Source organism: Engraulis encrasicolus, unplaced genomic scaffold, assembly GCF_034702125.1.
Source record: "Engraulis encrasicolus isolate BLACKSEA-1 unplaced genomic scaffold, IST_EnEncr_1.0 scaffold_26_np1212, whole genome shotgun sequence".
NCBI lineage: Eukaryota > Metazoa > Chordata > Actinopteri > Clupeiformes > Engraulidae > Engraulis > Engraulis encrasicolus.
The window spans coordinates 438044-450905 of NW_026945555.1; the positions used below are offsets into that span (position 1 = coordinate 438044).

Here is a 12862-nt window from a genome sequence, read left to right on the forward strand (position 1 = left end):
ACTCACCAAGACTCAGCAAATAACATTCATCCATGGTTAGTGAACTAATGGACCACTTGCAACACACAAAAGCACTTACTATCATCAAACAAAGCTTTTCTGATTCTTCGGTGTCTCTGTCTACAGATCCCAAAACTATGCAGTTTTACAAATGCCAAAAATGTAACACACTAAGGTAACACTTCACTTGACACCCTGTTAGAATTTGGACGTTTCCAAAATTCCCTTCTCCAATAAAAATTGAAGGCTGAATGCTCTGCGTTATGTTTTAACTGACTCATTTTCAGAGATAAAATAAGTCTTGAGGATACAATTTATTATAGAAAAAGTGAGATTACAAAAGGATTAAAGGAAAAATAAAAGAAGTGAAAGTGGAAGAAAAATAAAGGTTAAAAGGAAATGAAAAATGAGACAAAGTCTCACAGTGTCTCACTAACTAGGCAGCATCCTGTCTCTGGCGAATGACAGGCAAAAACGATGATTGACAAAATGGTGGCAACGGTTTTTATATCGTCTTCCTCATGTCAGCAGGTTACACGAATACAAGTATGATACTTAGTTATGGAAGATGTCGTCTCCATGTCTACAGTGGTGATGAATCATAAAAACACATATCGCTTATGGATAGCACACAGGCCTTTCTGCTATCTGGAAAGTTAGGCGTGAGCACACTGTGCCCTGGCACAATGGCCTTCAACAGCAGACGCTTTCGCTCTGAGTTCTTCAGCTTCAAAAGACCAACATTATCATATCTACTGTATGTCTGTGATGACTGCGGTAATTATCATGCGGTCAATTATGTCACTTTTTTACTGTCAACCTGACATTGTTTAAGATGGCTTTGTAATGACAATTTATCAAGATGGCATTATCTGCCCATGTCTGTGTCATGGTAATTGGAGGTGATGTTCACGGTGACCTACACTCGCCTCCAAAAGAGTTGTCGCCTATCCATCTGTTTGGAATAGCAGCTAATAACCTGACTTTCAAATAATCACTTGGCTTCAGAAGTCACTCATATGAAAGCTACAACCCTCTCGAATGAAAATGTATGTACAAAAATTAATTTCATGCACCAAAGAAAGATTGACCCTTTAATGAACACAGACAGGGCTGATTTTGACAAGACAAAAGTTTTGTCGCCTATCGTACATAATGTGAAAATGAGCAGATAAGTCACTTCAAAACACTTCAAATATCCAGATCGGGTGTCAAACTTAATCACTGATTCACTCACACCTCTCCAGAAAATCAACTTTGGCCTTAGGTGTATGTTTAGGGTCATTGTAATCATAGAAAGCAACACAATGAAAATCATTGGAGTTCAATGAGAGATGGTGACATATTTGCTATTCGTAGAGCAATACATTTTTAACTTCATGATGTAATCAATGATAAAAGCCCTTACACACCAGCAGCATGCATGCAGCTCCACATAAGAGTTGTATCCCTCCCATGTTTGACTTTAGGCACCATGTATTTTTTCCAAATTCTTCACCTTTAACACCTAAGAAGTCTCTCCCACTGTCCTGTCTCAAAAAAGCCAGCCAAGAGTATGTCGGGCCTAATTCTGACAAAAATGAAGGCTAATGGGACTCATACTCTGAAGTCAAGATCCCAAGATCAACCATTTTAGAACTGATAGCATCAAAACTATATGGTGTTGGAGATGAAGAATATGAAGAAAGAAAGAATATGGTGTATAAAGTGAAACATGGTACAGATACAGCTCTTATGAGGAGCTGCATGCATGCTGCAGGTGTTTGAGGGCTTTTATCATTGATTAAATCATGAAGTTAAACATGTATTGCTCTATGAATAGCGAATATGTCACCATCTCTCATTGAACTCCATTGATTTTCATTGTGTTGCTTTCCATGATTACAATGACCCTAAACATACACCTAAAGCCAAAGTTGATTTTCTGGAGAGGTGAGAGTGATTCAGTGATTAAGTATGACACCCGATCTGCGCATTTGAAGTGTTTTGAAGTGACTTATCTGCTAATTTTCACATTATGTTCGATAGGCGACAAAACTTTTGTCTTGTGAAAATCTGCCCTGTCTGTGTTCAATAAAGGGTCAATCTTTCTTTGGTGCATGAAATTTATTTTTGTGCATACATTTTCATTCGGGAGGGTTGTAGCTTTCATATGAGTGACTTCTGAAGTCAAGTGATTAATTGAAAGTCAGGTTATTAGCTGTTATTCCAAACAGATGGATAGATGACAACTCTTTTGGAGGCGAGTGTAGTATCTGTGAACACATGGGCAGAGATTCTTCAAGTATATAGAGATATGCCAATGTAAGAGGTTTCTATGGGCACCTAACATGACCAGATTCCGGTCTGCCTAAAGGGGCGTGTCATAATACTCCTAGCATTGAATAGAACAGCCTAGGTCTGCCTAAAGGGGGATTTCCCCCCCTACCCCTTGCAATAATAGAACCCGGAAACAATGGGCCAATGGAACCTCTCTCTCCCTACTCTCTCTGCCATGGGTTTTGAGAGGATGCTCAGGACATGCTGCTAGGGCTGTAACAATATGGTATCGAATTGAGAAATCGTGATATACAGAGTCACGCACGCTACTATATCTTGATGCAAGGAGGCAGTATCATGAAACGCCCTTTTAAAGTTCTGTTACCCTTCAGTCCAGAAAACAACCAGATGATATGATGTGATAGTGCTTCCAAGCTTCAAATCATGATCATAATCATTTTTGACTTGAACTAAATTAGGAGTCGTGGCATGTGTATGGTGTATCGGTGTGAACCCCTTGCCAATACCCACCCCTACATGCTTCCCGGTGAACTAAAAAGCTGGGTCCTGTCCCTCTGTTCTCTGACAATGGAGACCTGCAATGTAGGCTACTTGCAGAACAGCTACCAGGTGGCTATCATTATACAAGACAGCTGTTGTTTTAATCTAGAACATGACATGTCAATGCTACTGGGACTTCCCAATCGAAGGGCTGACCCACAATAATATTTATTAGAAAATGAGAAACCTTTCAAAAATCCCACCAAATGTGTCCTCTCCATCTACCTAATACACCATAGATGGTTCAAAGCTCTCTTTGACTTCTCTCAGTTGGAATTATTTGTTTATAGTCTACAACAAGACTTTCCTCTAGACTTTGCTCTTTATTTGTGCTTTTAATTGTAGATGAATATGAAGGGTAGTGATTGTGAAGGATAGTGATTGTGCTGTGATGAATGATAGTGAATACGTGGAGGTGAATGATAGTGAATGTGCTTGCTATGGTGAATGATAGTGAATTTGCTGTAATGGATGACAGTGAATGTATAGAGGTGAATGTGGCAGAATGCGGCAGCACGGTTGATCTTCAATCAACCCAAAAGGACCCATGTTACTCCTCTATTTATTGAGTTGCACTGGTTACCGATCGCCGCCCGGATCAAGCACAAGGCATTGACCCTTGCCTACAAAACCATCACAGGAACGGCCCCAGCTTATCTGAAGGACCTACTAACGCCTTATGTTACTGGAAGAGATCTGCGCTCATCCAGCACAAGCCGCCTGGCTCTGCCATCCAGTCGCTCTAGGTACTCCCAGTCAAGATTGTTCTCCGTTGTGGTTCCCAAGTGGTGGAACAGTCTCCCAGAGGCAGCAAGACTAAGCACCTCTCTTGCAGCCTTCAAGAAACAACTAAAGACATTCCTCTTTCGAGAGAATCTACTAGACTAATGATTGAACTGGCCTTGCCCCAGGGCAGAATCCTGACATTATGTTTAGTTTAGTTTAGTTTGTGAGTGTGTGTTTGTGTGTGTGTGTTCTCATTATTTCCTCTTTATTATTAAAAAAAAAATAAATAAAAAAAAAAAAAAATAACTAACCCCTCTTTGTAATTGCACTTGTTGTTCTGTATATCTCCTGTGCACTTTGTATTTGCTTGTGATGTTGGCTTGATTATGTCCTCTTCTGAAAGTCGCTTTGGTTATAAAGCGTCTGCCAAATGCAATGTAATGTAATGTAAAAATGTGGGGAAGTGAATGATAGTGAATGTGTGATTTTTCATTACTTGTGTACTGCTGTACTCTGAACTTACCCCATATTCTGTACTTAATTGAATGTCCTCCTTGTAAGTCACTTGTGTAAAAAGTGTCTTCTAAATGAAATGTATGGAACTGAATGATAGAGAATGTGCTCTGGAGAATGATGTTGGTGATGAGTTGCACACACATGAGCGCACACACATGCGCACACATGCACACGCACACACACACAGAGATTTGCAAAATACCTGCATAAATGAATTCCTTGACCACAATAACATTTGAACAGACACCATAATTACAGCTGTAGCTCTTCCAGAAGATGAGATATGACACTTTGTAGTCTTGGATTTTATGAAAAAGTTGAGTGGCAATTTTTAGCCATGGAATCTTATTTATCCCATTATAAACCACCCAATTGGGCAAAACAACAGACCTTTAGACCATGTTCACCCACAAGATTTTAGTTACTGTAGGGCAGGCTATCATCGGGGACTCACTAGTTTGACGCCGTGTCGCCCGAGAGGGCTGTACTTGCGCCTTACATCATTCAGAGTGACAGCTGCCCCACGGTGCAGAAAAGCAAATGGCGCACTTGAGATTCAGCCGTGTTTTCAGTTGATGTAGTAGGCTACACATCAAATGAACTAGTGGACCTATAAGCTATTTTAACAACACATTCAAGTAATTTTGCAAACGACACCCTGATGCAACCACATTTTTATTAGCAGCTAGGCCTAATTATTTGTTAAACGTACCCTGTGTTGAGGTCCCGTTATTGCAAACGAGGCATAGGCCTATTAGAAGCATTAGAGTTCTAAGTTTGCTCGCAGTTGCCTTGAATCGTGAATTAACCTTAAGAATTATTTTTGTAGGTGGCCAACATGTAACCAAATAATAGGCCTAAAAAAAATTGCATAGGCCTACCTTAGGCCGATGCAACTTAGTTTAGTTTAGTTTATTTCGTTTAGTTCAACAGGGACCATGCACAATACACATTGATTACAGAAGTAAAAAGATGGCTTGTGCCAGATTATAGCTATATAGCTAATTTCCATCTGCTTTATCCTGACAAGATCTTTACAAGAAGCTCGCAGTTGCTTTGAGTCCAGAAGGTCCGTTATTGCTGGCATATTAGACGCATCAGCGCTCTAAGATTGGAAATTGGCTCGTAGTTGCTTTGTGTCAATATTATTGCAAACGAGGCGTATTAGAAGCAGTTTGTGAATTAAGCTAAATTATTACAGCTTTGTAATACTGTAATACTTGTAATACTTTGTAATTACTATTTTTGTAGGTGGCCAACGTGTACATTATTTGGTCAAATGCAATGTACTATCTATCAGCATATAGTAGACCAGAAAGTCCCGTTATTGCAAACGAGGCATATTAGGAGTTCTAAATTCTAAGTTTGCTCGCAGTTGCCTTGAGTCGGCCCCGTTATTGCAAACGAGGTCTATAAGCAGTTTGTGGATTAACCTAAATAATTATTTTTGTAGGTGGCCAACATAACCTAATAATAAAAAAAACCTTGTTACCGTTTAAGCCGTATGCCATAATAGTCTGGCAATGCAATTTATTAGACCGTTACTAGCCGAACAGTTTGCCGTGTGCCACTGATTTAGAATTGAAAATGAGGCGTATTATAATTGAGGCGTATTTATGATTGAGAATTAAAGAAATGTTTTTGTATGTGGACAAAACAAGAAATGTTTTTGTATGTGGACAAAACAACCCTCGTGCACGCCGATTGAGAATTAAAGTAGCCTAATGTTTTTGTGTATCGACAAAACCACCCAGCACTACAGCTGTGCACGAGCTCCCAAATCCACGAATACACACAACCCAAATCCCGCCCATCCACACAACCCAAATCCCGCCCATCCTGGCCGACACGGCGTCAAACTAGTGAGTCCCCTATCGTCGAGACATTTTTAGACTTTTGGCGGCCATTTTGGATTAGGTTCAAATTACAAGATGGTACAATATTTGTATCATTATGTACTTAAGTGCCAGAATCTGTTGAAAAAGCCTTGAGAGGAAAATTGACAATTGTTATGTGGCTCAGAGCTGTTTTATAAGGAGAAACGTTTTACTGGGTTGTTCAGAATACAGAAAAGACCTTGACCTTGACATTATAAGGACTAAAGTTACACCGAGTACTCATACTAATACCAGCAAATATGTCAACATGCCATATTTGATGAATGGCATAAAACAGTTGAAAAATGCAAGAAATGGATTTTAGAGTCCTCATAATCGCAAAATGGACCTTGACAATGACCTTCCAAGGTCAAAGGTCACCCATTATGCGCATGGAAGTGTCAAAAAGGAATCATATAACACAAATGATTAGTCAAAATTGATACATGATGTGTATCAAGATAAAAAAAACACGAAAATATAGATTTTCATCATAGGCGATGGCGGCCATATTTGGTGGCCTTGTAAAAAAAACGTGGCACTATAGTGAGCGAGCACATCTGTGATTTTTCATGCTTAGGGACCCCCTAACTCAGTTCAAGTGAGAAATCCCCCCAATTCTAAAGCAGCAGTTGTCAAAATGTTATGTTTCATTTTACACTAATCTACCAAAGAAACTACAAAAAATTATGTCATATGAAATCTTTCAAAATTCATATAAAACTTGTAAGAATTGTGTATGAATTTTGTACATCTTTTCCATATGGGCATGATCATAGACTAGTAAGGACTACTGGACAGCAGCTCACCTCTGCTCTGCAGAAGATCCATCTAGCTCTCCTCTCTCTTCCTCCTCTTCTCTGCTACCATCCACCTCTCCTTCTTCTTCAGAGAAAAGTATTAGACTATTACACACACACACACACACACACACACACACACACACACACACACACACACACACACACACACACACACACACACACACACACACACACACACACACACACACACACACACACACCAATTAATTGCTTTTGCAATAATGGAAATGTTCTGTAGGTTCATTATGTGTGATCCAGTCCAGCATGGAGACATTATGCTATCTCCATCTCCAGATTAATACATGACTCATCATGACAGATATGTGTTTTAGACAGCTCACATAGTTGATCCACATGTTGGAGTTTATCCACATGTCCAAGGCTCCCAAATACAAGATCAGCTATTCTTGATAACCAATGTGTATGACAGTAATGTAAAGAGGTAGTGGTGCACATATTTAAACTGCAGGTGCAGCACAAAAGGGCTGAACATCTGTAAAAATAACTATCCACACACTTGCTCCCATGCTTTCCTCATGAAGAAAGAATAGCTTGAAAATATTGAATGGGAATGAAACAACAAGGGTGCCTTTCCTTGATGTGTGTCTTACTTCTGATCAGAGGAGTGTCTTGCTCCAAACCGTAGTGGTTGAACCATGGACTGGTCACTCTTCATGGACACACAGCTGGGTACAGGGCAGTCTGGCTTGTTCAACTGAAGTGGACTGCAACAATGTTAACATAAAATCAGATTTACAATTGACCACAGCGGTAATGTAATTTTCTGTGTGTGTTGTTCCTCAGAGACACTCATGTTGGAGGCAGCAGCCCCCTCCTCAGGACCAGACCTACACAACAAGCAGAGAACAACCTGTTAACAGCAGCCTGTCCCAGTGCTGTGTGTGTGTGTGTGTGTGTGTGTGTGTGTGTGTGTGTGTGTGTGTGTGTGTGTGTGTGTGTGTGTGTGTGTGTGTGTGTGTGTGTGTGTGTGTGTGTGTGTGTGTGTGTGTGTGTGTGTGTCTTTGCAACCGCACAGGTCTACACTTGCGGTGGGCCACCAGATGTCACAAGCATAACGTCAGGAGATAACATCATAACAGACCCGCACATCTACCCATGCGCGACGTATGCGCAGGGCGAAAATGTGCGAGAGCTGCCTGCGAAACATGCGCGGGCCTTCCTCCTGCAGATGGCACGATCACAGTGCGCTCAGCGCTGGGCCAGCCTGAAACTCCAAGGCAAATTGGCAGGGCACACTTTGCAAATCAGGCACTCTCCCACTCTGTGCTGTCCAACCACGCAGTTGGAGAGGACATACCGTAAATCCTCTAATTGTGGCCGGGATTCTAATATTGGCCGGTCTCGCTGTCAGCAGAGGTAAATTGGGGCCGGTCTCTTGTACAGGCCGGGTCTAAAAATAGAATCAATGATTTTTTTCCCTTTACCGGATATCTCACGTTGTTCTCAAAATCCACAACTGTAATCATTAAGCTGTTTAACATTAGACATAATTCCTCACTCCGAAAAAGGACTCATTTGCTACTATAAAACAAACGGTGCACACGCCAATTATTACATATGAGCAGTGTGTTAATATCAGCTGTGTGAGAGCGACCGCTTCGGTCAGTAGCTTTCCTGCAGACGCTTCGGTAACCTAGCAACAACACGAGCCCAGAATACAGCCAGAGGCAGAGGGAGCGTGCTCATACAGAAAGAGTCTTTGCCTTGGTTGCAAAGTTGTGAGAGCCCTCGTCGTAAATGCATTTGGCGGTCAAACTTTTACTATGCGTTGCCAGTAGAGGAAAAATAGGAGGCACGCTGCAGTATTAGACAATAATGTGGTACCTCGCTTAACCTTCATATTTCAGTAACGTGCTTCACACCAGATACGGACCGGAACAGAAATTGCATGTATATTTCCCCGACATTTGGCTGCAGCAGGAAACAGTTTGCCTTGCGAAGTCTGGAGTAAAATAGGGAGTGAAACAGCAGCAGATATTGGAAATACGACCTTCAATGTCAATTACGTTGCCGCATCTCATGTCCATAAGCTCAAGGCGAGAACGGGAGGAAAGACAAACAGAGGAGGAAGGGACACACGCCTCGTGAGTAAGAAATGGACTGATGGTCTCCTAGTCACTCGCACCATACCGTAACTGTTATGGTAACTGTAGTCTATTTTTTCAATAAATGAACCAAGTATTTTATTGTTTCAAAATACGGTAGACACATGGTTTTATTCATTCCACTGGTAGTCTGTTTTGCTCAAATAGGAATATATGCCTGTCTCTAATTCTGGCCTCCTTCCAATTATGGCCTGGTCCAAGATGCACTTGAGTAAATACTGGCCCCGGCCAATATTAGAGGATTTACGGTAGTAATTTTTGCTATTAAAGCACGCCTTCAGATCCTTCTGACAAGATATAACTTGGCCACCTGGTACCCCTTAAACCATGAACCACACTGCATTCTCACATGCTAATGCCCCTGTTACATTCACGGCTATTGGCATTGATCATATCCCCTTGAGCACAAGAAGAGGAGATAGACAGAAATTACTCAACCAGAAGGAAAGCCGGTGGATACACAATTTAAATGCCATGACGGTTTAAATGACTGTATTGATATGGTGGCATTTCTTTGAGCTGTATATTTAATGTTAATGGTGAATTCTCTTGCAATATAGTTATGCTGAAATTGTTCTCAGTAATACTGCTGTAAGGGCAGAATGAAATCCACCATGTTTGTTTTGGGTACATGCGCAAGCAAGCTTTGGAGACCCGTTGGCGCGCATGGACTGGAGACGCGCACCCAAGCATGACGCAAAAAGCATAAAGGGAAGTGGGGAAGTTTGAACTCTTTTAAAGCCCTGATGAAGGCCAATGTTTGGCCGAAACATGTTAGCAAATTTTTATGTTCAAATATGAACTAGCTACATTTAATTAAAAGCTTTTTAATGAAGACGAAGAGTGCCTTGGATTTCATCATACATCTCAGAGTGTAGCATGTTGAGATCAGGTTACAAGACAAACAGATCATAAATAAGAGCTAAAAATAAATAGGAAGCAAGAAACAATCCATCATAAAAACACACAAAGAATCACCACAACATTACAAAAGCACTAAAAAGCACTCAGCTGTTGTTAAAAAGTCTGATTGCTGCAGGAATAAAATATCTTATATCTAATATCTAAACCAGGGATGTCAAACCCAGGCCTGGTGGCCATATTTGGCCCGTGGAGTTAGCCTGGTGAACCAGTGCCACCCGCTGGACGGCAAAATGTAATGCAATGTAATGTAATGCAAGAGAGATGAACAGACCAAGGATATGGATCACTGGAACCATGTTGTGTGATCTGAAGAGACCAAGATAAACACATTTGCTTTAGATGGTGTCAAGCATGTGTGGTGGTAAACAAGTGAGTTTTACAAAAAAAGGTGTATCATCTCAATAGCCAAGCATGGTAGTGGGACTGACATGGTTTGGGAATGCATGAATGCTGTCAACATTGACAATCTGAAATACACCTAAAAGAAACATGCATATTAACATGCACTGTGACTACCGAAGCAGATCATGATACTCTCCATAGGATTGCATTCAAATCTCACACCAATATATTTAACCCTTATGTTGTGTTCGGGTCATTTTTGACCCGTTTTCAAGTTTTAGTGTGAAAAAAACACACTTTCCTTTATTTTCTTGGAATACGGCTTCATCTAATCCTCAGTCACAATCATTTCAACACAAAAAAAATATGTTTTATCATTTTAGTAAATTTTAAAGGTCCAAAAAAAAAAAAAGTTACATCTGTGGTGTTCGGGGGTCAAAATTGACCCGGTATAGATTTTTGGTTGTTTTATGCATTTCTGAAAAGCTGTTGGTTGCCCTTTGTCTTCAGTTTGGTGATTTATGGTGAGGAAAATATATTTCTTGTCTGAACTTTTTTTTTGCCAGCTTTTTGATATTACAAATCCAATATGGCCGCCGGACAGTCCCATACACTACAATATGTCATATCTCCTGTTGTGAAAGGAGTACAGATGTATTTCTGGTATCTACTCATATGTTTTCATGGTCAGGGAATCCATTTCTGCATTATATAATGATATTTTTTGCACATTTGTTTGCAAAATACATTTTTGCACATTATTTTTTCCAAAAAACGTATCAAAAATTCATAATGGCACCCAAACCTGTAGAACTGGTCTTATACTTTCCACAAAGTTGATGTGGCAAAGACATAATGGTCCATGTTCATGGCATAGGGGATTCAGATGAATAGTGTGACTTTTTTCATGTTCATTGAGGTGTTCATTTCCAATACCTTTGCATTAGATTGGCGAAATAGCTGTGACTCTGACAGAATTGTTATTTTGTATATTTACCACACCAAAATCATATAAATATTGAAAAACACCAAGTCAACATATTTAAACATTAATTTTATGCACTGAAAAACTAATTTAGTTGACATTTGGTCTTTATCCTGCTATAAATCTCTTTGGGTTGGTTTGGACCCGAACACCACAAATGCCACTCTTGATGATATTTTTTAATATTAGAGAAAAACTAATAAAATAAATGTGGGGATTGTTGTACTCTCATATCAGCTGTAATACATGGACAACATAATCACTAATTGTATCACTTTGGGAGGTATTAATAGTGAATTTATGCAGATTTTGATAGTTTTGGTCATCAAAAACGATTTGCATAATGTAAGATAAAAGATCTTTAAAGTCAAAAAGATGAATACATCAAGTAATATTTCCATGGATATGAATACATACCAAGTTAGCCATGATATGAAAAGCAATATTTGATGATAACTAGTGTTTCTAGGTATTTTGTAGCTGAGTTTTGTTATCACGGGTCAAAAATGACCCGAACACCACAGGTGTATGCAGCTAACGAACACAACACAAGGGTTAAGCCAGATGCAGACTCAAAATGTAAAAGTTCAATGCAAAGAAAGGTTGAAACGCACACTGACCCTTGTCATCCCTTTTCATTTCGCTTCATTTCGAGACGATTCGAGCCAACATAGCCCCTTCTCTACCGGATTTTAATCTGGGGTGTACTCACTTTTGTGAGTACATGTTCAAACATTAATGGCTGTATTTTGTTTTTTTCTGAGTGAACAAGAAATTTAAGCGGTTAAATATGTTGTTAAAAGGTCACTAATCATTGTGTCAAAGTGAAATTTCTGTAATGCTTTCCTATGAAAAGATATACTCAAAAATCTGCAAAACTGTGAGGGGTGTATTCACTTTCGTGAAAACGTTTTGAAAAATATGTGTACATTCCCAAAAGGTATTTGTATGCTTGGAAGTTCTGAAATTAAGATTTTCTAGATTTGAGAGGTGTACTATCAGACCATGATTAAACTTCAGTGATGATTTGTACAAACCTAACACTAAGAACCTACGTGAAGAACAAATACTTTTCTCTGATGGCCTATGCAGAGGACAGCCGTATGTTAAAATGAAATAAAGTTGTATTTTTGGAGTTAATACAAGGTTAATACCACTTCATCACTATGCAGAAACAAGCTAAATACTGCAATGAATTGTTGATCACTCCTATTAGTTAAAGATAGTATTTTATTTCATCAAAATATTTCTATTCAATATTAGATTTTGATTAAATATTTAGGTTTGGATTAACATTTCAAACTTTTACGACTTTATTGATGACAGGACAGTTTGAGAGGTGGACAGGAAACGAATGGAGAGAGAGATGGGGAGGGGTCGGCAAATTACCCGGGCCGGGAATCGAACCTGGGTCAGTTGTATGGCAGACAACTGACCCACCGGTTGGCCACGGCAGGGCCTTGGATTTACATTTAACATGTAGATTTACATAAACATCCATAGTGGTGCTCTACCATGTAAAGTTCAACAGCACTGAACATCAGCCATGAAGCTGGTGGGGCTCAACATACCTTTGGTCAGATGCAGGTCCCGCCCCTTTGAACCTCAGTGGCTCATCCTTTGATTGGTCACTCCTCATGGACACACAGCTCTCTGTAGGAGACCCTGGTCTCTTCTCTATGCCACTAACGATCAGAGAGAAAAGATTCAGAGAGTAGCATG

The 12862-nt window shown here is 39.9% G+C and overlaps 1 protein-coding gene across 1 annotated transcript in view; it reads right to left on the bottom strand.

Annotated features, from left to right (window-relative positions):
- The window catches only part of LOC134442946 (NACHT, LRR and PYD domains-containing protein 3-like), a 59556-nt gene that overhangs the window by 21576 nt on the left and 25118 nt on the right, over positions 1-12862 (bottom strand). The window contains exons 10-12 of the mRNA XM_063192904.1: positions 12712-12825; positions 7375-7488; positions 6749-6844 (exon numbers count right to left, since the gene is read on the bottom strand). Coding sequence (XP_063048974.1) covers positions 6749-6844; positions 7375-7488; positions 12712-12825 — 324 coding nt within the window. The remainder of the gene's footprint in view (positions 1-6748; positions 6845-7374; positions 7489-12711; positions 12826-12862) is intronic.